Below are 27,303 nucleotides of genomic sequence, written 5' to 3'. Positions count from 1 at the left end.
CCTCCATTATTGCTTTTTGGTGTCATTTCCCAAAATGAAGCTGTCCCGTTTGAGGCTTCTGCCATCACTGCCATCCAGCAGGGGTCAACCTCACAGTAGCAAAGTCCTCAGGCCATGCGCCCAGTCAAGGTTCAGAAAACTCTTCTAATGGCAGAATCTCTTCGGGGTATTCCAAGCAGATGCCAAGGGGCTTAATTTAGGGACTTAGGTGCTTACACAGTCCTCCTGGAGAAGCAGGAGGAACTCAGTTCAAGGACACACCACCAAAGCCACAGCCAGGCAGTGGGAAGCCCTCACCCCTGAAGCTGCCACTCAACCCTCCAAAGGCAGGAGAGGGGCCCGGGACACTGTTGCCAAGAAACCCCAAGTCCCCTTACCCTGGCTTGTCCACGGGCACAGATCAAAGGAGGGGTGCTCTGCCTCAATTCCCTGCTGCCAGTCTCATACACCTGTTTCTAGCTAAGTCATCTTAACTGTGGACCAGAACTATGGGTACAAGGGGTCCTGGGAAATGGAGCTTGGGGTCTCCCTGACTCTGCAATGCAGAAAGGCACCTGGGGAAGGGAGCAAGGAAGGTCCACATTACCTGCCACCCCCAGACACAGAGAAATTGCCCCAACTAGTTCACCTCATCAGTCTTTGCCTGTCTATTACCCTGGGACCCAGCTGATGGGAACACCCATCCTGGGTGCTCGAAGCCCCCAGCACACCAATTAGATCATGGCTCCAACACAGTTCCTGTTAATCTCCTTAGCTCAGCCAAGACATGAGATAGCAGTTAGCAACAGCTTTAGTAAGGGAAAGCAAAGAATGATATTTTAAAAGGTTTCAAAGACTACATACCGTCATGTTGCTCAGCAGGTTAAGAATCTACCTGCAATGCAGGAGACCCCGGTTTGATTCCTGGGTTGCTCAGATCCCCTGGAGAAGGGATAGACTACCTACTCCAGTATTCTTGGGCTTCCTTGGTGACTCAGAGGGTAAAGAATCCACCTGCAAAGCAGGAGACCTGGGTTTGATCCCTGGGTTGGGAAGATCCTCCAGAGGAGGGCATGGCAACCCACTCAGGATTCTTGCCTGCAGAATCCCCATGGACAGAGGAGCCTGGCAGGTGATGGGGTCACAAAGAGTGGGACATGACCAAGCAACTTTCACTTTGCCTAGAATTGCTAGCCAAATCAATTTGGCAGTTTCATATTATTATTCAGTTTCACATTAATGTGTATTAATATTATTACACGTTATTCATCACATAGTATGTATTATTTTATCTCACCATATTTCTGGGAATTAAACTTTACTCCCATGCTCAGACTTAAATTGAAAAAAGTAGGGAAGACCACCAGACCATTCAGGTATAACCTAAATCAAATCCCTTACAGTTATACAGTGGAAGTGATAAATAGATTCAAGGGATTAGATCTGCTAGACAGAGTTCTATGTCTATTAGAACTCTGTTAGAGTTCTATTGTCACAGAGATTCATGACATTATACAGGAGGAAGTGATCAAGACCATCACCAAGAAAAAGAAATGCAAAAAGGCAAAATGGTGGTCTGAGGAGGCCTTACAAATAGCTGTAAAAGGAAGAGAAGTGAAAGGCAAGGGAGAAAAGGAAAGATTTACCCATTTGATGCAGAGTTCCAAAGAACAGCAAGGAGAGATAAGAAAGCCTTTCCTCAGTGATCAATGCAAAGAAATAGAGGAAAACAATAGAATGGGAAAGACTAGAGATCTCTTCAAGAAAGTTAGAGATAACAAGGGAACATTTCATGCAAAAATGGGCTCAATAAAGGGCAGAAATGGTATGAACCTAACAGAAGCAGAAGAAATTAAGTGGTGGCAAGAATACACAGAAGAACTATACAAAGAAGATCTTCATGACCCAGATGATCATGATGGTGTGATCACTCACCTAGAGCCAGACATCCTGGAATGTGAAGTCAAGTGGGCCTTAGGAAACATTGCTACGAACAAAGCTAGTGGAGGTGATGGAATTCCAGTTGAGCTATTTCAAATCCTAAAAGTTGATGCTGTGAAAGTGCTGCACTCAATATATATATGCCACCAAATTTGGAAAACTCAGCAGTGGCCACAGGACTGTAAAAGGTCAGTTTTCATTCCAGTCCCTAAGAAAGGCAATCCCAAAGAATGCTCAAAGTACCACACAATTGCACTCATCTCACATGCTAGTAAAGTAATGCTCAAAATTCTCCAAGCCAGGCTTCAACAGTACGTGAACCGTGAACTTCCAGATGTTCAAACTGGATTTAGAAAAGGCAGAGGAACCAGAGATCAAATTGCCAACATCCGCTGGATCATCGAAAAAGCAAGAGAGTTCCAGAAAAACATATACTTCTACTTTATGAACTATGCCAATACCTTTGACTGTGTGGATCACAACAAACTGTGGAAAATTATTAAAGAGATGGGAATACCAGACCACATTACCTGCCTCCTGAGAAATCTGTATGCAGGTCAAGAAGCAACAGTTAGAACTGGACATGGAACAACAGACTGGTTCCAAATAGGAAAAGGAGTATGTCAAGGCTGTATATTGTCACCCTGCTTATTTCGCTTATATGCAGAGTACATCATGAGAAATGCTGAACTGGATAAAACACAAGCTGGAATCAAGATTGCTGGGAGAAATATCAGTAACCTCAAATTGCAGATGACACCACACTTATGGAAGAAAGTGAAGAAGAACTAAGGAGCCTCTTAATTTAAGTGAAAGTGGAGAGTGAAAAAGTTGGCTTAAAGCTCAACATTCAGAAAACAAAGATCATGGCATCTTGTCCCATCACTTCATGGCAAATAGATGGAGAAGTGATGGAAACAGTGACAGACTTTATTTTGGGGGGCTCCAAAATCACTGCAGATGGTGACTGCAGCCATGAAATTTAAAGATGCTTGCTCCTTGGAACAAAGGTTATGACCAACCTAGATAGCATATTAAAGAGCAGAGACATTGCTTTGCCAACAAAGGTCCATCTAGTCAAAGCTATGGTTTTTCCAGTAGTCATGTATAGATGTGAGAGTTGGACTATAAAGAATGCTGAGCACCAAAGAATTGATGCCTTTGAACTGTGGTGTTAGAGAAGACTCTTGAGAGTCCCTTGGACTGCAAAGAGATCCAACCAGTCCATCCTAAAGGAGATCAGTCCTGAATATTCATTGGAAGGACTGATGCTGAAGCTGAAACTCCAATTCTTTGGCCATCTAATGCAAAGAACTGACTCATTTGAAAAGACCCTGATGCTGAGAAAGATTGAAAGCAGGAGGAGAAGGGGAAAACAGCAGATGAGATGGCTGGATGGCATGACCGACTCAGTGGACATGAGTTTGAGTAAACTCCGGGAGTTGGTGATGGACAGGCAGGCCTGGCGTGCTGCAGTCCATGGGGTCACAAAGAGTTGGACACAGCTGAGTGACTGAACTGAACTGAACTTATAAATGGGAAAATTAATGCCAGAGAAGCTAAGTAACTAGCCAAGGTCATCCTGCTGGTCAGTGGCAGGTATGAGCCTACAGCTCAGGTTTGCTGTCTACACGGCAATCCTTTCTCCTCAAGGTCTCAGCCACCCCCATCCCAAGTCCTCTGGTCCAGCCCAGTGCCTCTGATTAACCTGGCCCACCAGCACCCAGGTCTTGCTCCTCTCTGGAATTACGGCTCCCTGTGCCCCACAGCTCACCTCCAGCCCCTGGGCATGAGCTGAGGTTAATATCTTGGCCACATCCTCAGCAGAGGTAACAGTGGGTCAGAAGTGCTTCTCCATCAACAGCAGAGAAGAGGAACAGGCCCACAGGCTCCATCCCCAGGAAGCTGCTTCACGGTCATTCCCCCACAGGGACTCTCAGTTCGTGCCTTTCTAGTTTGTGCTTCTCTGCTTCGGCCACAGCCAGGAGCCTGGAGCTCTGACCTGATGCAGAAAGATGCCTGGCAGCCTCGCTAATGGGGTAGATGGAAGCTGAGGGCCTGTGGGGCCATATGGAAGAGCTGAGACTTCAGCAGGGCCTGAGGGTTCATTATGGTCAGAGGAGAGCTTCTGCAGCACAGGGGTTCCTAGGATTTTTGAGCAAGTTATCCAAACTCTAGGCCTCACCTTGCCATCTATAAAGCAGAGATTTTAATAGAAGCTTCCTCAGAGTTGTAGTGAGAAGTCCATCAGGCCATGGGTGTAAAAATTACAGCTAAGGCTTATACAGTGGGATCCAGGTCCCGTGCACCATTCTAAGTTCCTCATATGCAGTAACTTTCTAAATTCACACAACAGCCTCAAGAGGGAGGGACTCTATTCACCGGAGAAGAAATTGAGACACAAAATCAGGTAACTGACTTTTCCAGCTAGAAAGGGGCAAAACTACATGCATGCTAAGTCACTTCAGTTGTGTCCAGCTCTTTGTGACCCAATGGTCCATGGGATTCACCAGGCAAGAATACTAGAGTGGGTTGCCATGCCCTCTTCCAGGGAATCTTCCATGAACCAGGGATTGAACCCGCATCTTTTATGTCTCCTGCATTTTCAGGCAGATTCTTTACCACTAGCGCCACCTGGGAAGCCCCAGAGCCTGGATCTATAACCACAAACCTCTCCTGCCTCAGGTGACCCGCAACCCCTTGGAAGTGATTACAAGAACAGCAGTGATGATTCATGAACCCGAGGGAACAAACTTATGGAAACTCGGCTGTTATACAGACAAATCCTCAGTGACAGAGGCAGAGGGATGTTCTGAGGAGTGCAGAAGCTGAGAGCAGAGCTGGTTGAAGGGTCCTGAGGTCCAGAGACCCTGCTGCGGAGGTGCCATGAGAAGCTGGGAGGGGCCACCTCGACCAGGGCGTAGATTGCTGGTCTGGCATCTGTACAGCTGGGAGTGGAAAGTGCTCGTCAGCTCTAAGAAGGGTGAGATTGCAACACAAGTTGGGCTCTGGGAGGTGCAAGAGGAAGTGGGGGGCAGGCTGCTTTGAGGGAGCGTAAGGGGAGCTGAGAGGCACAGTTGTGCTGGGAATACTCTGCTGTGCGGGGCTTGTCCTGCAGGAGGAAGTCTAATCAGGCCCAGGTGGCAGCCCCTTGTTCTGTCCTAAGTCACCACCACCACCCCGAAAAGCAGCCCAGAGCTCCTCACTCTTCTGTGACTCTCGTGAGGCCTGGGGCTTTCATTGACAGTGCCTGGGATTGTTTGACTGGGAGCTGCAGAGGTTGCTATTAATAGTAGCAGATCCAGGTGGAGCTATTTATACCTGGTCCTTATAAGTGAAAGCAGCACAAAGGGCAAGGGTCTCCCCAGGAGGCATGGTGTAGGCATACAGGGGTGTCAGACCGAGGCCCAGGCCAGGATCTGGGCATGTGGGGCAAGTATTATAAGAATTCTGGAGCATGAAGGGCTGAGACATCAGCTGGTAGAGGACACTTGGAGTTTCCAACTATAATGAGTAGGGATACATTCTCCTCTAAACTAGTGACCTCATTATCCTCAAAGAGTGGTAATGTCTTCCTTCAGGATGCATTCTCTCTCCTGACTGAGAAATTATTCTAGAAAACCAGGCCTCAAAGGTCATTTCATGACAACCGAGAAGTCCAGGCCTTCTCCTCCCATGCCAGAGTCTGGCTCTCCCCTAAATGAGGATGTGTAGACCCCAGCCTCCTCAGGTTGGGCCCTCATGCAGAGAAGGACTGGAAACCATGGCTCTGGGAGACAAGGCCGTGGGCACACCCCAGGTGGTGGTAATTGCCGGTCACAGCCCGCTGCTGCCATCTAGACCATCCGAGTGGCAGCTTCACAGGGTTCCCACGGGGGCGGCGGGGTGGACAGGCACCCCGTGGTGACGAGCTGACCACTTCCCCAGCGCATCTGCAGATTCACTCTGCCTCCCCAGATGGCTCGACTCAGCTTAGAGAGAACTCCATTCCTCTGCCTTTCTCTTTCTCGGGGAAATTCCAGCCTTCAGAACCTTCTCTAGAGGAGAGAAAGGGCTCTCCTGGACATGAGACTTGACCCTGGAGAGGGAGCTGGGAAGAGTCCTTCACGTTTACCTGTTCCTGTTCTGTTAGCTCTAGGCAACAGACCCTTGGTGGGCTGGATGCCACTCCAGAAGGTCCCGAAATCCAGGTTTCAGGCATTGCAGGACTCCTTCCTCTGGCTCTGAGAAGGGAGCAGATGTCCTGACCACCACTCCTCCCTTCCTTACTAGAATGACAGCTCTAAAAGGACCAGAATTTTTATCCGTTTGGTTCCCTGTTGTATCCCCAAAACCTAAAAATGTGCTTGGTAGAAGCACTATGAATAACATAAGCACAATAAATAATCCTTGATTGAATGAATATTAATAAAAAGTAAAATTCTTCATAATTATGGTTATGAATCTTTAGACATTAAAGTAACATTGAAATACATAAAGCAAAAGCTATTAGAAATCAGAAAAAATGGTGTCATAGAGAAATGTTAAACATAAGAGATTTAAAATCCTCTTAGAAAAAGTGATAGGTTGAGTAGACAAAATATAAAAGAGGATATAGAATACCTGAATAATGAAAATTGCAAGCCTAAGCTAATAAATGTGCCTATGGAACATTTATAACTTGTGAACATACACTGGGTCACAAAGAAAATCTCAGTAAATTCCAAGAAAGGGGAACATATTTAATACTGGCTTCTACTTTACTTTGTGTAAGCTAGAAAAACCCTAAAACAAATAAGAGAAATACTTGCAAAGAAAGCAATAAACCCATCTATACACACACACACACACACACACATAATATAGCCATTACTACAAAATACCTAGGAATCAACCAACAGGAAATCAAATCTAGCAATATAATAAAATAATACGGAGGAGCCAACATGGTGGAGGAGTAGGACGGGGAGACCACTTTCTCTCCTACAAATTCATCAAAAGAATAACTGAAGCAGAGCAAACTTCCCAAAACAACTTCTGATCACTAGCTGAGGTCATCAGGCGCCCAGAAAAGCAGCCCATTGTCTTCGAAAGGAGGTAGGACAAAATATAAAAGATAAAAAGTGAGACAAAAGAGCTAAGGACGGAGATCCGTCCCGGGAAGGGAGTCTTAGGCGGCATTGCTTGGGGTAGGGTCCGGGCCTGAGTGCCCTGAGGACAATCGGAGGGAGCTTCTGTGAGTTGCCAACTTGAACTGTGGGAGACCAAAAGACAGAGAGTAAATTAACCGGCCGGAACACACTGCCGGCCGTTCGCAGAACAAAGAGACCGAGAAAGTCCAGAGAAGAGCTCGCAGGCTGCGGACCGGCCCAGCCCCGCCGGAGGCAGGAGGCAGGGGGGAGGGGAAGGTCGCGGCGAGACACAGGGCGCAGGCACCCGACCTGCGCGGGCGGGGACTGGGGCTGGGGACGCGGAGGGCAGAAGGCGCGCGCACCTGACTGGCGCCAGGAAACTGAAACTGGGTCCGTGGAAGGGAGTGGGCGCGCCACACCTGGGGAGAGTGCGCCCACCGAGCCCCTGGCTGCCTGGACCGCTCTGACGGGGAAGGCACAGAGAGCAGGCGCAGCTTTTCGCTCCGCGCTTTTGTGGAACACCCGAGGGCTGGAACCTCGCGCAGCGCGGGGCGCGCTCCATGTAGAACAGCCGGGAGGCTGAGAAGCGCAGACGGAGAAAGCAGCGTCAGCCCCTCGCGGCAGCGCCAGCCCGACCCCGCGGCACAAGTCCGTCCCCACAGCGCCAGCCCCTCCCCGCAGCGCCAGCCCCTCCCGCAGAGCGACGGAACTAGCTACCTGAATAAGAGTCCACCTCCGCCCTCCTGTGTCAGGGGGAAATGAGGCTCTGAAGAGACCGGCAAACAGAAGCCAAATAAACAAAGGGAACCGCTTCAGAAGGGACTGGTGCAACAGATTAAAATCCCTCTAGAAAACACCGACTACACCGGAAGGGGCCTGTAGATATCGAAAAGCGTAAGCTGGAACGAGGACCTATCTGAAACGGAGCCGAACCCACACTGACCGCAACAGCTCCAGAGAAACTCCTAGATATAATTTTACTTTTTTCTCTTTTTTTTTTCTTTTTTCTTTTTTCTCTTTTATTTTCCTTTAAAATTCCCTATTACTCCCCCATTACTCCTTAACTTTCATTTCCATAGATTTTTATGATTTTTTTAATTAGGGAAAAAAAATTTTTTTTTCTTTCTTTTTTTTCTTTTTCTTTTTTTTTTTCTTTTTTCTTCTTTTTTTTTCTTTCCTGTTTCTCTTCTATTTTCTATTTTTCTTTTTCTCTTATTTCTTTTAAAGTCCTCTAGTACTCCTCTACTACTCCTTAATTTTCGTTTTCAATACACTGTAACCTTACAAAAAAAAAAAAAGAAGAGAAGCCCTATTTTTAAACCGAAGATTATTCTCTCCCAATCTTGACTCTCTGTTTTCTACCTCAGAACACCTCTATTTCCTCCTTTCCCCTTCTCTTCCCAATCCAATTCTGTGAATCTTTGTAGGTGACTGGGCTACGGAGAACACTCTGGGAACAGACAGCTGCGTAGATCTGTCTCTCTCCTCTTGAGTCCCCCTTTTTCTCCTCCTGCTTATCTCTATCTCGCTCCTCCCTCTCCTCTTCTTCATGTAACTCTGTGAACCTCTCTGGGTGTCCCTAACGGGGGAGAATCTTTTAGCCATTAACCTAGAAGTTTTCTTATCAGGGCTGTATAGTTGGAGAAGTCCTGAGACTACAGGAAGAATAAAACTGAAATCCAGAGGCAGGAGACTTAAGCCCCAAACCTGAGAACACCAGAAAACTCCTGACTACATGGAACTTTAAGTAATAAGTGACCGTCCAAAAGCCTCCATACCTACACTGAAACCAACCACCACCCAAGAGCCAATAAGTTTTAGAGCAAGACATACCACGCAAGTTCTCCAGCAACGCAGGAACATAGCCCTGAACGTCAACATACAGGCTGCCCAAGGTCACACCTAACACATAGACCCATCTCAAAACTCATTACTGGGCACCCCATTGCTCTCCAAAGAGAAGAAATCAAGTTCCACGCACCAGAACACTGACGCAAGCTTCCCTAACCAGGAAACCTTGACAAGCCAATCATCTAACCCCACCCACTGGGTAAATCCTCCGCAATAAAAAGGAACCACAGACCTCCAGAATACAGAAAGCCCACTCCAGACACAGCAATCTAAACAAGATGAAAAGGCAAAGAAATACCCAACAGGTAAAGGAACATGAAAAATGCCCACCAAGTCAAACAAAAGAGGAGGAGATAGGGAATCTACCTGAAAAAGAATTTAGAATAATGATAATAAAAATGATCCAAAATCTTGAAAACAAAGTGGAGTTACAGATAAATAGCCTGGAAGCAAAGATTGAAAAGATACAAGAAATGTTTAATAAAGACCTAGAAGAAATAAAATAATACCATAACCAAATCAGTTTCTATTCAAAATCTGCAAGTATAATTGACCATTAGGAAATTATTAATGTAATTTATTATGCTAACAGTAAAGGGATAAGATTTTTATTAATATTTTGGTGTATTCTGAAAACCCATTTGACAAAAGTCTGTATTCATTCTTAATTTAGATTATCTCTGGTTATTTGGAATTAAAGCAAATTTCCTTTGCTTTATGAAAGGTAATTACCAGAAATCAATGACAAGCAACTTAGTGCAAAACTGGAAAGAGTCACATTAACGTCAGGAACAAGACAAGCATGCCGGCTATCACTACTATTGTATAGCATTATTCTGGAGGTCTTACCAATACAATAACAAAAGAAAAAGAAATATGGTATAAATTCCAGAAAAGTACAATTACAGTTATCATTACTTGCAAGTAATGTTGTTTATCCATAAAACCCAATGCAACTTACTAGGGGAAAAAATAAGAACCAGAGTTCTTATCTGTGTATTCAATAACATGTTTTATATATGATAAATATGCAAAATTAGTAGCTTTCCTTAATACCATCATATCTTATTAGAGAATATGAGTTTACAGTTGAAAGGGGTAGATTCAATGCACACATTCATGTCTATTTGCTCTGAAAATCTACTATAATGACAGTAAAAAAAAATAAAAATAAGAAAAACCCATAGTGACAAAGAGAATGAAAGAAAAATCAACGCAGGCAAGAAATTTCAACAAAACTTGGAACCTGGTAATAGGTGGGTGAGTGGTAATTGACTTGTGTATGTGTGTGTTTATTGCTCACTCAGTGGCGTCTCTCTTCGTGACCCCATGGACTGTAGCCCACCAGGCTCCTCTGTCCATGGGGTTCCCCAGGCAAGAAAACTGGAGCGGGTAGCCATTCCTTTCTCCAGGGGATCGTTGATCCTGGTTGCTTGTGGGAGGGGCTTGGTGATTGGTGGATTTCATCAATTTAAAAAAAGTGAATTTAGTACTTGAGAAAGTTGGGTTTTATTTTATTTTATTGATATATCATTGATTTACAATGCTGTATTCAATTTCTGTTGTAAAAAGTTGATTTTTCAAACAAGTGAAAAAGAGATAAAGATAAAGATATTTGAGACAAAGTAGATGCCAACCTCATACTGCAGGCAGCTTCTTTACCATCTGAGCTACTGAGAAAATGGAAGTCTAACTGGCAGAAGTGGGGAGAGTGAATAAACATCAGGACAACCCTGGTAACTTCACAACCTGAAAGTACTGAGTACCTCTAAATGCAGCGGTGCAGGGCAGGCTGAAGAATAGGAGAACCAGTTAAACTTTTCTCTTTCTCATTTAATGTTTGTTAATATTGAAGGTTAGTTGATTTATAATGTCATGTTGGTTTCAGGAGTACAGCAAAGTGATTCAGTTATAGGGGTGTGTGTGCGTGTCTGTGTGTGTGTGTGGGCGCGTGTGTGTGTGCATGTGTGTGTGCGTGGGTGCGTGTGTGTGGGTACGTGTGTGTGTGTGCGTGTGTGTGCATGTGTGTGTGTGGATGCATGTGCATGTGTGTGCGTGCGCATGTGTGTGTGCATGGGTGCGTGTGCATGTGCATGTGCATGTGTGTTCTTTTTGAGACTCTTTTCTCATATAGGTTATTACAGAACATTGAGTAGAGTTCCCTGTGTTATACAGTAAGTCCTTGTTGCTTATCTATTTTATATATGCGTGTGTGCTCAGTCAGTCAATCATGTCCAACTCTTTGTGACCTCGTGGGCTGTAGCCCACCAGGCTCCTCTGTCCATGGAATTTTCCAGGCAAGAATACTGGAGTGGGTTGCCATTTCCTATTCCAAAGGATCTTCCTGACCCAAGGATCAAACACATGTTTCTTGAGTCTCCTGCATTGGCAGGCAGATTCTTTACCACTGTACCACCTGTTGTTCAGGGCTCAGTCATGTCTGACTCTTTGTGACCCCATGGGCTGCAGCATGCCAGGCTTCCCTGTCCTTCACCATCTCCCAGAGCTTTCTCAAACTCATATTCATTGAGTCAGTGATGCTATCCAACCATCTTATCCTCTGTCATCCCCTTCTCCTCCTGCCTTCAATCTTTCCCAGCATCCAGGTCTTTTCCAATGACCTGGCTCTTTCACATCAGGTGGCCAAAGTATTGCACCACCTGGAAAGCCCCAATATGTATATATATAGTAGATATATATATATACTATATTATATATTATATAGTAGAAATAGATGTTAATCCCAAATTCCTAATCTACCCCTCCCCCATACCTTTCCCCTTTGGTAACCATAAATTTGTTTTCTATGTTGTGAGTCTGTTTCTGTGTTGTAAATAACTTCATTTGTATCATTTTTTTAGATTCCACATATAACTGATATCATGTGACATTTGTCTTTGACTTACTTCACAAAGGATAATATTCTCTAAGTCCATCCATGTTGCTGTAAGTGGCAATATTTCATCCTTTTTTATGGCTGAGTAATATCCCGTTATATATATATACCACATCTTCTTAAGTCATCATCTGTTGATGAGTAACTACAAGTTTATTGATTGTATTCCCATGAGCTCTATTTTTCCTTAATGAGAGCTACATTGCTTTAATTATTATAGTTTTATAATACATTTTGCTATCCAGTAGGGCAAGTCCCCCTTTAACTTTTTTCAAAAATTTTTAGATCTGTTTGTGGGAGGCACTTGGTGATTGGTGGATTTCATCAATTTAAAAAAAGTGAACTTAGCATTTGAGAAAGTTGGGGTTTTTATAATTTTACTGACATATAGTTGATTTACAATGTATTTAATTTCTGTTGTAAAAAGTTGACTTTTCAAACAAGTGAAAAAGAGGGGCTATGATTTAATGATATTTGAGATAAAGTAGATGCCAACCTCATGATATTCTCAAAAATAAATTCCAGGTGGCTCAGTAATATAAATGTAAAAATAAAATTATGAAAGTCCCAAAAGAAATGTAGAAAATGTTATTTCAATCCTTCAATAGAGGAGGAGGGTCCAAGATTAATTAAAAAAAAAAAAAAAACTTGGGAGCCACAAAAGAAAAAGGCCAAAGGAAAAGCAAAAAGGAAAAAAGTGAACACGAATAGGTTAAGGTCCAGTTCAGCCAAAGATATCATAAAAGATAGAACAGATTTCCAATTCCGGGCATGATGGAGTCACTGGACTAGCCATTCTGCTGTAAGCAACCAGAAAACTGGACAAAACACATGAACTCTGTTGTTTTCAGAGATTGGATAACAGGCAGAGCAGAACTGGCATCTGATCGAATGAGCCCACGACCTTCCTGGGTTTCTTCCTGGAGGATATTTCCAGACAACTGGGCAGAGGGGGAGGGTCCACACAGGGTGTGGCAGTCTCAGTAGGCTGAGGAAAGAAAGATGTAAGTTTGGGGAGACTGAGCAGACATTCTAGAATTTGGGAGCAGAGTATAAAGTAATGCAGAGAAAGAACTCTATAAAGCATCCTGGCAGGTCCCAGGAAAGCCCTGGTTTGGGCCTGGGACTAGAGGTGGAGTGACTCCCCTGGGAAGAGAAGGGGTGTGTCTGGGGCTCTTTGGGGCCTGTGTGCAGGAAGGAGAGAAAGTCAGTGGGGTTCAGGTCACCCAGGAACTTACCCACAAAGAAGAGAGCCAGAAGACAGGAGACCATGAACACACCCAAAAAGGCCGGAGTATAAAGTAATGCAGGGTAAGGCAGAGAAAGAACTCTAGAAATGTGTCTTGGGTTCCCTGGGCACGTTAAGGATAGGACCCCAGTATTTGAGGCAAAACACTTGCTCTAGAAATTCTCATTCTAAGTTGAGCTGGCAGAAAGCTGAGTCCCTGGAAGGGTGAATGGGGGCAAGAAAAGTCAGAGAAACGTCCCTTAGAATTAACAGTCTGAAGACAGTAAAGCCAGCCACTCAGGAGAAATGAGTTTGGGGAGTGACTTTAAAGGGCTTGGAAAATTCCAGCTCCAGCCCCATCTCCAACAAAGGAGGTGCCGAGAACACCTGGGTGGCTATGACTTCTGGGAACATGTACGCTGCCCAGTCATTGTAGTTTGTGGTCAACCTCTGCTGTCTGCAACAAACCAACTGAAAGGGCCTAGCTATAAAGCCCTTAAACAAAGACATCCTTATCTCAGAACAGAAGGGACCCTGAGGGAAGGAGAACCAAAGCAGGGAGAAGCGAGCCTGGTGGCTGTTGCAGAGACAAGTCCAAACTTTGGTTCATCGGAGTATTTATTGAGGAGCCGCCATCTGACAGCCCTGCACTGGTTGCCGAGGGGATATAGAGACACAAGTCTTTTTTTCTTCCTTGAGAAGCTGCTGGTCGTGCTGGGTCACGTTAGGTGAACATGTTCCAAAGATTTATTTCAAAAGGACAGGTCAGGAAAAGCAAAGACTGAATGGAAGGCCCGAGCGAACCAGTTGATTGAGCGGCTCCCAAGGTGTCATGGAGAAGGGCCTCAGTCCCACCTGCCCCTGGGCTACAGCTGGCCCACAGGCGTCTTGCAGATCCAGTTGCAGAGAGCAGAGCAGGATATGTCATTCCACTTCTGCTGCACTTGGACACAGTCTTCCGACCGCTCAATACCGTGTGGCCAGTTGTCCGGCTGATTCTGATCCCAAAACCTGGCAACAAGAGGGCTTCATTCTGCTTGATGAAGGAAGTGTCCCTTCCCCCTGCTTGTGGCATGAGGAGCTGAGGTGACATGGGTCCCTAGACCCCTGGTGGCCCCAGGTGCCCTGAGGGTGGCTTTGCTGAGGTTGTCCTCCATTACTGAGAATGGAGGGATGGTAAGTGTGTCTAAAGTTACAAGTCCCCCCCACCAGAATTCATATTTAGTGCCTTCAGATGGGGGCAAGGCTCCTCAGGCCCAGGCCTACGTGGTAGGGTATAGGATAGGTCAAAAGAAAATTCCAAAACAGCAATACCCCATCGCAGGGTGCCTGCCAGCCCCAGGACCTGTCTTATTCTGATGCCCCCGTGAAGGGGTCCAGGCAAGGATCACAGCTATGCTGGTGTACACACACATTGTACACATACCACACACATCAACCACACAGTCAAATATACACACACCTTATACACACATCACACATGCACATCACACACATAGATCACACACAATGCTAACACTTCTTGGACAGGGATGCACACGCAGGACCGAGTCTCTAGACAGACCTGTCCCAGACAGTGCCTAAGACGGCACCAGACAGAGGCAGGACTCACGCTCTGCTCCCAGCATGATCGAATGGTGTGTCATCTGTCCAGCGCCAGCGGCCCTCCGTACCACGGTCGGTGAGGCCAATCCAGTAGTAAATGGAACCCGTGAACCGTATCAGAAATGCCTGTGGAGAAAAGGCAGTGTCCTGTGAGCCCGTGTGAGGAGCTTGTTCACCAGGCCACGTGAAGAGGAATCCATGCCGTGCTCTCCCCAGTCCCAGCGGCATGAAGCCCCCGCTTCAGGAGCTGCACCCCACGCCATGGGCTCCCCGGTCTTCCAGAGCTAGGGCAGCAGACAGGTCACCTCAGGGAAGTTCAGCTTCTTCCATGTTTACCTGATGAGGAGTGTGGCTTTCCTGGGACAAAGACAGACCTGGCCATGGTTTTTTTAAGATGTGTTTTACAAAATAGCATGTCATTTGACAGACAGACAAGAACAGTCTCAGGAAAACCACAAGGGATGGGTAGGTCTGTAAGTTAAATCTGGCCAAATGTACAGTGGGGTCCTTGTCAGTAACTTTAGTAAATTCTGATAAAGAACATTTGGCATATGGGCCACTCTGGTGCCCTGGTGCCTTTGTTGTTGTTCAGTCAGTAAATTGTGTCTGACTCTTTGCAACCCCATCAACTGAAGCACACCAGGCTTCCTTGTCCTTCATTATCTCCCAGAGTTTGCTCAGATTCATGTCCGTTGAGTCAGTGATGCCATCCAACCATCTCACCCTCTGAGGTCCCCCTCTCCTTTGCCTTCTATCTTTCCCAGCATCACGGTCTTTTCCAATTGAGTTGGCTCTCTGCATCAGGTGGCCAAAGTATTGGAGCTTCAGCTTCCGCAACAGTCCTTCTGATGAATGTTCAGGGCTGATTTCCTTTAGGATTGACTGATTTGATCTCACAGTCCAGGGGACTCTCAAGAGTCTTCTCCAGCACCACAATTTGAAAGCATCAATTATTTGGTGCTCAGCTGTCTTTATGGCCTCAAACTCATATATTTGTCTGACCTTCCCAAGAAGCCTGCATTGTCTGCTTATGGGCCTTCCATAGCCATGAGATGAACTGACATTAAAGTCAAGATTGACAACTAGAGAGGAAGCCTGAGAGGAAGATGAGGGAATGGGGAGGGGGAAGGAGGCACCCAGCACATTGAGGGCAGTTACCTGGCGCCCCTCCCTCTGCCTTTCCTTTCTGCTGGCCCCCCTGGGGTCTCCCTCGTTCACTGAGGACATTGGGTTTGCTGTCAGTGCTTATACTTCCAGTGCAAGATGTTCATCAGAATTCAATAAATATTTGCTCCCTGACTGACAGAGGAGATGTGAAGGACTGCCACGCCCACTCCAAGAGGGGAAGGCCAAAGCACAAAGCCCCTGACCCCACATCAGTCCCAGAAGCAGCACCCCAAGCCCACAGCTCTGACCTGCTCCTCCTCCGAGGTCACCGAGGCCAGGTGGGCTCCATGGGACACACAGAACTGCTCAGCCTCCTGCCACGTCTTCTTGGCAGAAGAAAAGTAATACAAGTTCCCATTGTAGGACTTCCAGTCTTTCACCATCAGCTGGAGAAGTTGATCTGGAGCAAAGGTGGGGAAGGAGAGAGAACCAGGAGCTCGCTGCAGATCCTGCTCCCTCCAGGGACTGACCACTGAGGGTCACAAGACCCTGCAACACTTGATGCCCTCAGCTAAAGGGCCACAGTCTGGGAGGCTGCACCCCCAGCCCACTACCCCACAGAGCAGGGGAGCAGCTCGGGGTATCTGGCTCCATCACTCCAGGGGTATTCAGTCAGCTCTGCTACCCAGCCATACTCTTTCAAGGCTCTTGCTTCCTAGCTATACTACTCGCTTTCCCAACTCATTGCTATCACCTGCTTGTCCCCTGCATCTCAGTTCCCTTCATTTCTGGGAGAGTTCACAGCAATCCTGTATCTTCACTCATTCCCTTGACTTCATTCTCCATCTACTTCAGCTGTCCACACCAAGAACCACACTTGGGACCTTGTCAACCCCTGGTCTGCCTGACCTCACAATTTCAGACCCTAATGATTCATCCTATGAACACAAGCCCTGATTCCCTCAACTATTTCATCCCCCTCTGTCCTGACACTCTGTTCTTTAACAGCCTCCTAATCACAGCTTCTTCAAATGGTGCCAAAACAGATTCATTCATTCATGTATTCTTGTATTCAATATACCTTAACTTCTATGAATCAGGAACCTTTATACAAAGGTCAATTAGACATGATTCATGCCCTCAAGGGAATTACTGTCCAGCAAATGAGATAGACATAAAAATGGTATTGAAGATGCATTAATTGGAAACCATGGCATGTTAGAGGCACAAAAGGGGGTGTGGTCTCCTTCAGCTGGGCTGAAAACAGGGCTCAGGAAGGACACTAGGTGAGGATTCACTTGAGCTGAGTCTTCAAAGACTGAGAAAGAGTTTGCCAGATGGGCAAGGAGAGAATTCCAGGCAGGGGAGAGAGTCGTTGCAAAAGCACAAAGGTGTGAAACAGCATGGTGCAGCCTGATCTGTTCAAGTACTTTATGGCCAATGCACAGACTTCCCAGGTGGCACTATTGGTAAAGCACTTGTCTGCCAATGCAGGAGATGTAGGAGACGCAAGTTCGATCCCTGGGTAGGGAAGATCCCCTAAAAGAAGGCATGGCAATCCACTCCAGTATTCTTGCCTGAAGAATCCCATGGACAGAGGAGCCTGAAGGGTTACAGTCCATAGGGTCACAAAGAGTTGAACACAAGTGAAGCAACTAGGCATGCACGCACACACGGTCAAAGCACAAAGGACGGGAGATGAACTTGGACAGGTTCACCAGTGCTAAATCATACATCCTGTGTGAAGGAGTTTGGGTTTTTTCCTGGGAACAGTGGGAAGCCCTGGAGGGTTTGAAGAAAGATCAAGATATGCTCAGATTTGCCTCGTGATGGAGTGGTTGCCGAACAGGAAGAAGGCAATCTTAATGGGACCAGAGACACCAGTTACAACGCAGTTACCAATGTTTGAATGATAGATGGTGAGTGTGTAAACCAGTGTTTTTCAAAGTGTGGTCCCAAGTACACCAGCATTAGCACCTGGGACTTGGTAGAAATGCCAGTTCTCAGACTCATCCCAGCCTAGCTGAATTCAGAATTGTTTTTTGACAATCTTCATTTAACAAACTCTCCAGGTGATTCTGACACACTCCAAAGTCTGAGAAACAGCAGTCCAAACCAAGAATTGGCAGACTATAGTCTGCCAGCAGCTTCTTTTCACAAATGAAGTTTTTTTAATTTTAAACTTATTTATTTTTTAATTGAAGGGTAGTTACTTTACAGAATTTGTATACCTATGGAACACAGCCATGCCCTTCAGTTGACAGATGGTCTTCGGCTACTTAATCATTACAACAGCAGAGATGTTGCAACAGAGACTGTTCAGCCAGAAGCTCAACACATCAACTGTTTGGCCCTTTAAGAAAAAAAATTAAACTAATGGTTCTTAGCTCTAACTGACCATTAGAACCACCTAGGGAGTTTTTTTTTTTTTTAATTCTGATGCTAGGCTGCATCCCAGAATAAGCGCCTGCCCTCCCAAAGAAAAGTTCTAGAGTTCTAGAGGTGGGTTACAGGCTTCAGTTTTATAAAAACTCATGGGGTGATTCCAGTGTGTCCCCAAGGTGGAGAAACATTTGTTCCTACCAAAGCAGGAGCAAGGCGGAGGGAGTGAGGAGGACAGCAGGCGGGGCATAGGAGACATGTCAAGAAGGGAAGACTTCCAGGCTTCCAACAGACATATGGGGACAGAGGGAAACAGCAGAGCGGGTCCTTGCTGTCTTCCAAGCCCCTCATTTGTCAGCCACATATTTCAGCAGTTGCTCCAAATGGCCCCCTCCCTCACAGCGCTCTCCCTCTTCTGTCACCTTTGACCAGGGACCTCTTACTCCACAAAGACATCACTAAATATCTGCTCCCTCATTGTCTTGTACCCACATCTGCAAACCTGGGTGAACATCCACTTCCACACCTCCTCTGCCCCCAGCCTCAGAGGTTCATGTACTGTCCCAGCCCTTCAAGGACAATCACTCTGCTATGCTTTTCATTCTCTCCTCTCTCTGTCTCCCAGGTTCCAACACTGTCTCCCCAACCCCTCCCCCACTCTCTTTTTCTCTCTCCTTCAATCTTCTCTCTCTTTGCTGGTGCCTTTGTCTCACCCTCAGATCAAGCCTAGCCTAACCTAGACCAGCCCTCTCAAGGAATTTCACCAAAATATTAGCAGTGGGTTATTTTTTCAATAGACGTTTTACAGAAATGCAAGTTGTCTTATTTTCATCTTTCTCTTTTTCAATATTTGCCACATCTACAATTAATGTGTAGGTTTTGAGATATAAGTATGGATGGCACAGGTTGTTTTTTAACCCCTGCTTCTACCTTCCCATCTCCCTCACCTCAGCCTCATCTGTCTTCTCTTCTCAGCCAAGGCCCTTAAAGGACTGGGGCACTTTCATCTCTCACTTCCCACTGACTGTGGCCTGGCCTCCAGGCCACATACAACTCTCCACTGAGACTTTATTCCAATGACTTGCTAACTGCCCAGAGTTAGTGGGTGCTTATTGGTTTCTTTACCTGGGGCTCTTAGACATTTACCAGAACCAGCCACTCTGTTCATGAAATGCTCTCCTTCCTTGGCTTCCCCAACTGCACACTTCCGAATTCTCCTCCTGCCTCTGAGATTGCCTTCTCCAGTCTCCTTCAAAAACACTTCTTTCCCTTCTTGCCACCTAAAAGTTGACTTCCTGTTTCCACCCTCAGCTTCCTTCTCATGAAGCATCTCATCTCATGCAAGCTCCTGCATTCCCACTGCCACAACCAGAACCAACATACCCAGGGGTCCCGCATCTGTGTCTGCAGCAGGACTGCTCTCCTACACCCCCGACAGCTCCCAGGTGATGGCCGCTTGAATACCCCCATGGCATCTCAGATTCAGCATACTCAAACCTCACAGCTTGTCTTCTCCTTTTATTCCCTGTCTCAGTCTATAGACCCATCCAGTCAGCCTCCTTGAAATTCTTCGACAAATACTCATTTCCAAAAGGATGAAACCCGAACTCAGAGACATTCCACATGTAGCTGGTGTCTCTGCAGAGCTGCCTCCCTTTCTCACACAGTGTTTTTTCAACTGCCATCATCAACCCACTGGTGGATTTTGTTGAAGTTGTTGCGGGGAGAGGGAGTTTGGAGACTAGACAATAAAATATGAGTGCATTCATGTGGTAAAAGCTTTGCGTTTTGAAATGTGTGTGTGAGAGAGAGAGACACATAATTATACTAGGGATGGTTGGATGGCATCATTGACTCAATGGATATGAGTCTGAGCAAACTCTGGGAGACGGTGAAGGACAGGGAAGCCTGGCATGCTGCAGTCCATGGGGTCATAAAGAGTCAGATATGACTGAGCAACTGAACAACAAACATGATGTAAAATGAACTTTATGCTGTGATTACATGTTTGAAAGCCACTGCTCTGACCCTTACCTACTGTCTTTTTGGCCTGCGTCTCCTCAACTGCCCTCGTGGCCATGGTCCAGTCAGACAGACCTGCCAAAAGTTTCTTGAACCTCAAGATTCACATCTCCATGCCTGTGACCTGCTGTTCCCTTATCCTATCTGCTTGGAAAACACCTACTCATCCTTCAGGCCTCAGTTCAAAGGCCAAATTCCCACTGAAGCATCTTTGATCTTTTCTCCTCCAGAAAACTGCTTCCCTCCTTGGAAGATCCTTGTCTGCACCAAAGGACATCAGCCCTGAGAAGACCCCTTCTTGTCCTTTCTTTTGCTCCTCCCCACCCCACAGTTTTTAGACATACTCCCAACATTGCACCTCTCAGGCCTTTTGTGCAAGGCTGCTCCACCCGCCTATATGCTTCAAGGGCAGGCATCACATTTTGTTAATCTTTATGATCCTGACACATCCTAGGGCCTCAGGAAATTTTTGTCAGATGTATACAGGAATGCTGTACTTTGTTAAATGCTTTATATGTGTTAAGTCATTTGATCCTCACTGGGGAGCAAGTATTATTTTCCCCACTTTGCAGGTGAAAAAAGGAAAGCTCAGAGAAGGTGAACAACTTGAGAAAAACCACAGCATCTGGGCTAGTCAGAAGTTGGAAATCAGGCTGTCTGGCCCTGCTAGCACACTCTGTCCCTATTATACACCAGACCGCGTTTGTTTCCCAGATGTAGGTTTTGTCACTCTGGTCAGAGAGTAAGCAGGGATTACATCACCTTTGGTTGGATCCGGCCCCTCTCCAGCACCCACACTCCTTCCCGGGGATGCATGTTGAAATAAGCAAAAGGCCGAAGAGACAGGAGACTCTGCCCTCCCCGGCCCCCTCGCTGCACTTACTGTGGGTCCTCTGGAGCTGCTGCTCCTGTGAAGCCAAGGCTGTGCGGAAGCCCTCCAGGCTTCTCTGCTGCTCCTGGATTGTTGTCGTCAGGGTTTTGGTGTTCCCCAAATCGTCCCTTAATGTCTTGATCTCAGTTCTGGCCTCCTGCAGACTTCTCTCTAACATTTGGGTCTGGGAATGTAAGGCTACAGCATCCTTCATTCCTTGTTTTAAGGTCTGTATCTCTTGGCTGGCATTTCTCAAAAGACCATTTAACACCTGAATCTTGGAACCTAAGGCAATGGCACTTTTCAGCTCTGTTTTTAATACTCTCATCTCAGCATCTGTCTGCTCCAGGAGACTGTTTGCTGTTTGGGTCTGGGCAGTGACATTTTCCAAATCTCTTTTTAACAAGTGAATCTCACCTCCAGCCCTTTCCAAATGACTTCTTAACACCTGGATCTGGGCACTGGTGTTGTCTAAACTGCCTCTTATAAAGGTCTGGGTCTGAGAGTTTAAAGCATTTGCATCTTGCAGACTTCCCTTTAACCTCTGCATCTCAGCAGTGGTGCTTTCCAAACTACTCCTTAAAACCTGATGGTGGGCCCTTAAATCACCGACACTATCCAGATTACCTCTTAAAACATGGATCTGGGCATTAACATTCTTTAAACTACTGTTTGCCAATCGGACCTCAGCGTTTGCCGTTTCTAATCCTGCCTTCAACACCTGGATCTCCGTGTTGGCATTTTCTAAGCCTCTGCTTAACACATGGAGCTCAATGCTAGTGTTTTCTAAACTGCTTTTAAAGAAACTCTGGATCTGGGAATTTGAAGCATTTGCCTCTTCTAGATCTCCCTGGAGCTTCTGAATCTCAGAACTAGTCTCCTCCAAGGAACTCTTTAACAGCTGGGTCTGGAAACTCAAGGTACTGGTGTCCTTCAGGAGGCCTTTTAGCATCTGGATGTCAGCACTGGCACTTTCCAGATCACCGCCGAGCATCTGGATCTGAGAACTGACATTGTCCACTCTGCACGTCAATAGCTGGATCTCCACGCTCCAGGTGCTGGCGTTTTCCACATGTCCTTTAAACAGTCGGACAGCCTCTCGGAGGTCCACCACCCTGACTGAGTGGTAGGGATCTGGAGGGAGGAAATGGAGAAAGCAGCCAAAGAGGCCCATCATGTAGGGAAGCATTCTTAAATTCTCCAAGGTAAATGTCTGCAGCACAACCCTGAGCTCTCCTCAAGCAGCCTATAACCACCCAGGCCCTGGGGCTGGACCACCTGAGAATGTAAAGCCAAAAACGAAATAAAGGTCTGCTTAGTAAACCAGGAAGCAGAAGGATTGAAATACTTGCCTACTGGATTATTCTGCCATTGTAATTGAACTTGAAAATAACTGACTAGATCACTGAGAGCTGTTGATGTTTAATTCCACTGAAGTTTCACCATTAGATATTAATAGGTCATTATGGAAAGACAACAGTTATGAATCAAGCCCATGTTTAGTCGGATGTTATATTTATACACCAAGCATGAAGCCTCTTGATTCACAATTGTGACTTCCTAAAAACTATGTAGGCCACAAACATAGACATTTTCTGATCAAAAATCCATGGGGGGGAAGAAAACAGAAACAAAATAAAATAGGTACCCATGGAGGAAGTATTCTGCTCAATATACAGGGCCATGTGGAAGTCCTCCAATGACACCAAACCCTGACCTGCAATGGCACCTCTAGTGCTACATAGTGCAAGGGTCCCTATCGAACCATTTGAGGATATGGGAGACCCTAGTGAAAGGCTTTGGTCGTTGGGTCATTCAAGGAAACTCTGCAGCATCCCACCAACCCCCCTGCAGCTAGCTGCACCCTCAGAGCACCCATGAGCTAAAATGTGAGCTCAGACATTCACGGTGTGAGGTGCCCATTCCACCCTCCTTTCAGAAACAGGGAGAAGGACCCAAATAAGCAGAGACCCTTTCTGGAGGACTCCTGCCCTACTTCTAAAGCCCTACCTAGGTAGGTATGTGAGACCTGAGCCACTGTGCTGAGGTAAGACCAGGAGGGCCTTAAATCAATGGGACAGAAGAGAGAATCCACACAAATATGGACAATTGGTTTCCAACAAAGATACAAAGGAGAAAGGATAACTTTTTCGACTGATGGTGCTGGAATGACTGTACACCCATTTGCAAAAAGAAAAAATGAACTTCAGTCCATATCTTGCATCAATATTCAAAACATTAACTCAAAATTAATCATAGACCTAAATGTAAAACCCCCAAACTACAAAAATTCCGGAAGCAAACTTGAGGGCATGTCTTTGTGACCTTGGTATAGGCAAAGATTTCTTAGATACCAGACCAAAAGGACAATCCATAAAAGAGATAAGATGGATAAATCAGACTTCACCAAAACTTAAATCTTGTTAAGAGAATGAAAAGAGAAGCCATAGACTTAAAAAAATGTTGGTAAATCACGTGACTGACAAAGGTCAAAAAAAGAGTACATACTCTAGATCTCTTTATATAAAACTCTAGAAAAAGTCAAGCCATCTGTATCCCAGCAAGCAGATCAGTGGTGGCCTGGGAACAATGGGAGGAGGAGAGAGGCAGGATGGCCAAGGGCAGGAGTGAACTTTGGGGGCAGAAGGTTGAGTATGTCCATTATCTTGATTGTGATGTTTCATGCATCTATATATTTGTCAAAACTTAGGTTGTACGCTTTAAATATGTATACTTTATTATGTGTCAATTGTACCTCAAAAAAAAAAAAAAAGTCATTTAAAAGAAAGATACTGGCTTTCTGTGAGGAGAACAGAAACCATTTAGGGGCCTGAGGACATTGAGGAGGAACAAATGTGTCCTGGGGTCTGAGCACCCAGGGTTCTGGCTCCCTCCCCTCCCCCACTGCGGCTACTTACAGTCGGGTTCCTCGAGAAACTGCCCAGTATGGTTGTCCCCCAGAAGCTCTTGGAAGTAGGCGGATGTCTCCAGTGCAGGTCTTGGGTGCTGTAGAGCTGAGATACCCCATTCCCACATCGGCACAATCCCCAGGCTGCCCCACCCCGAGTCGGGGCTCCAGAAGGAGGTGGAGGAGATGGCGCCACGATCCCCTCAGAGTTCCCCTCACAGGCCTCATCCCTTGGGAACCTCCCCTTGGACAACAACGTTGGTTGGGTCCCGGGAAAGCCCTGGTTTGGGCCTGGGACTGGAGGTGGAGTGACCCCCCCGGGAGTAGAAGGGGAGTGTCTAGGGCTCTTTGGGGCCTGTGTGCAGGAAGGAGAGAAAGCCAGAGGGGCTCAGGTCACCCGGGAGCTTACCCACAACGAAGAGAGTCACAAGACAGAAGACCATGAATACACCCAAAGAGGCCAGGGTGGCCTTCAAACGCCTGGGCATCTTGGGGGCTGCAGGAACCACTGCCGCGGGGTCCAGTCCTGCAGGGGAGAAGCCAGGATCCAGGAGGGGCTGCCGTGTGGGCTGGACAGCCGCAGCCCCTCAGCTTACTCTCCTGGCCTGTCCCATAGGACTGAGGACACTTGCCCCGCTCACCCTGCAGAAAGGCAACGAGCGCTTGGGAACGTGCACCAGGGCTCGTGGAAGCTGTGGTAGCAACAGAAGGCTCAGAAAAGACCACCACCCGAGCCTGGAGGGTGCGCACAGGGCACGGACCTGGCGCAATGGAAGACAACAAAGGTATCGTTTGAACAAAAGCAGAAAGGAGGGAGGGAGTGGGGGAGGGAGGCTCACAGCAGGAACCCCGACCTCAGCGTCTCAGGGCCAGCTTTGCTGCGTGAATCCTGACCAGAGCGACACTCACAGCCCTCGGGGGCTGCTGCTGCTCCCACAAGCTGACGCGGGTGTCCTAAGCAGGGCTGTGCCTGGGAGTCTGGGGGCTGAGTATACAGAGAATGGAGAGTCACAGCCCAGCGCTCCCGAGGCCTCACGGGGCCAGCCCGGTGTGCAGAGATGGGGTTTCAAACCAGGTCCCCCTGAATTCATTGTTCACTCTCCTTCTCTGGCCAGGTTGCCAGCCCCCAGGGAAAAGAGTCAGGGGAGATTTCACGCGAAGCCTTGGCATGGGCCACAGGCACTCTGCCCTTGCCCGACCCACCTTCAGCCCCACCTGTTTACTCGGGAAGCCGAGCCGGTGCTGAGCCTGCCAGGCAAGGGCTGAGGAAGACGGCGGGGGGCCAGGGCCCAGCAGGCCGGACCCGCCCTGCTGAGGACAGGCTGAGGCCCCAGTCTTCTCACCTTGGGAGGACAGGGAGACACTCGGGTTGTCTGTGCAGAAGTGGACCTGGTCAACCCTCATCTCTGCTTCCTTCATCCTCCAGAGCAGCTCCCTGCCACGCTGTGAACCAGCAGTGGGGAAGTGGAGCCGCGATACGGGCTTATATGCTCCTGAGTCACTCCTTACAAACTCTGCCTTCCCCCGCTGCTGACTCTGCAGAAGTGCCCCGTCTGGGCCCTTCCCCTCAAGGCTCCCAAGTGCCAGTCGCACCCCCCCCATCCTCCTTCCCTCAGCCCCAACCTCCCCACCCCTGCACTCCAGGGTAGCCTCAAACACTAGCCTCGGCCCCAAAGTCACAGACACCTTTCACCAGCCACTTAGAAGGGAATTCAGGATTGCTTCTCAACTTTGCATAGGAAAACATCCTTGTGACCCATGGCTGAGTCTTAATTCCAGCCTCAGACTCTCTTAAGTAACAGGAGGCTAGTAAGGAGGAGGCTGGCTCGGCGCAGCAGGTGTCTGCAGGTCACGGGAAGGGCTAAGGTGACTCTCTGCCCACTCAGGACCTCACAGCGGGCGTGATGGGAAAGGGATTATAACAGAATAAAACACTTATTTGGTCTCTGTCCCAGTCCCTGGAACAGAGCTCCTAAAACCCTTGGAGTTTTCTGAGTGACAAGTTTGTCTTTTGTTATCCAAAACTAACCCTTTTTAACCATATTTGCGTTCATGCTGATGAGGGGACTCAGACGACTAGATAGCTTCTAGATGGAGACAGTCTTAGAAAGACTAATCCCTCACCTCTCTCGTTGGGTTATAAGAGCTCATAAACGACAAGAGAGCATCAAGAAGTTTCCTGGCTGGTGAACAAGCCCACCTACCCAAAAGGCTACTGCACACGTACTCCATGGGGACAGAGACCCCCATGCTCTGGGTCCTTCACCTTGTCCCCTGTTCCTCCTCATCTGGCTCTTTGTTTTTATCCTCCGTCTAGCCTGTGATGGTAAGTACAGTGTTTTCACGAGTTCTGTGAGTCATTCTAGTGAATTATCAAGCTGGGAAGGGTCACGGGGTCCCCAGATTTGCAGTCTGCTGGGCAGAAGTGTGGTCGCTTGGAGACCCTGCTTGCACGAGGTATCTGAAGTTCGGGCTGTCTTGTGGGACTGAGCCCCTAACTCACTCCATGGGTGAGTGTCAGAATTGAATTGAATTGTAGTCACTCACAGAGAAGGCAACGGCACCCCACTCCAGTGCTCTTGCCTGGAAAAATCCCATGGACGGAGGAGTCTGGAAGGCTGCAGTCCATGGGCTCGCTGAGGGTCAGACACAACTGAGCGACTTCACTTTCATGCATTGGAGAAGGAAATGGCAACCCACTCCAGTGTTCTTGCCTGGAGAATCCCAGGGACGGGTGAGCCTGGTGGACTGCCGTCTATGGAGTCGTAGAGTCAGACACGACTGAAGTGACTTAGCAGCAGCAGTAGACACTCAGCTGATGTCAGAGAACTGGTTGGTCTCAGAAAACACGACACGTCTGGTGTCAGAAGTTATGTCAGAAAATACCAGACAGGACCCAGCTTGATCCAAGATCTCACCTCTAGGTGATTGGATTCATGCTCCCCTGAGCTGATCAGGCTCAGGACTGACTTCGCCAAAATTGCTCTATAAGCCAATGTGCCCCTTTACGATGAGACCTGTAACTCCCAGGAGAAACGAACACTGTGTCAGGGGGTGCCTGTGCTTGAGGGCCAAGACCTGGGAGTGAGGTGTCCCAGGGGAGCTGTGCAGCCCCAAGTCCCCACCCTCATGGGGTGACCAATGAGGCAGAATCAATACCCACCCTGGCTGGTCAAGGCAGGCCTCCTGAAGTCAGCTCTGAGGATGACAGTAGATTTTCACTGCTCACTCCCCCATCACCTCAGAGGGTTACCATCTTACTGAAATGGATCACATTTTCTTTAACATATAAAAACCTAATTATGTATTTGTCCCCTATCTCACCAGTGGGCCATTTACGAGATGTCAGTTACCTTGTAAATGGACTGTTCCATCCCAATTGTGTTGCTTTTTCCCATTTTC

At 47.2% G+C, this 27,303-nt stretch overlaps 1 protein-coding gene across 3 annotated transcripts; it reads right to left on the bottom strand.

Annotated features, from left to right (window-relative positions):
- Window positions 1-13,588: 13,588 nt before the first annotated feature.
- On the bottom strand, window positions 13,589-25,370 carry CLEC4F (C-type lectin domain family 4 member F). 3 transcript variants are annotated; one of them, XM_043470434.1, is made up of 7 exons: window positions 25,117-25,210; window positions 24,311-24,427; window positions 23,912-24,007; window positions 21,006-22,127; window positions 16,027-16,178; window positions 14,619-14,737; window positions 13,589-14,017 (listed from the first exon to the last, which is right to left on the bottom strand). In XM_043470434.1, the coding sequence occupies exons 2-7, from the start codon at window positions 24,387-24,389 to the stop codon at window positions 13,873-13,875; spliced, it is 1,713 nt and encodes a 570-aa protein (XP_043326369.1). In that variant the 5' UTR covers window positions 24,390-24,427; window positions 25,117-25,210; the 3' UTR covers window positions 13,589-13,872. The 3 variants fall into 3 exon arrangements, with proteins under 3 accessions (XP_043326369.1, XP_043326368.1, XP_043326367.1); XM_043470433.1 differs by lacking the exon at window positions 25,117-25,210 and adding an exon at window positions 24,741-24,868; XM_043470432.1 differs by lacking the exon at window positions 25,117-25,210 and adding an exon at window positions 25,245-25,370 and having other exon boundaries at window positions 13,590-14,017.
- Window positions 25,371-27,303: the final 1,933 nt, after the last annotated feature.

Source organism: Cervus canadensis, chromosome 5, assembly GCF_019320065.1.
Source record: "Cervus canadensis isolate Bull #8, Minnesota chromosome 5, ASM1932006v1, whole genome shotgun sequence".
NCBI lineage: Eukaryota > Metazoa > Chordata > Mammalia > Artiodactyla > Cervidae > Cervus > Cervus canadensis.
The sequence above is the reverse complement of the archived record's forward strand: the minus strand, read 5'-3'. Positions and strand labels throughout refer to the sequence as shown.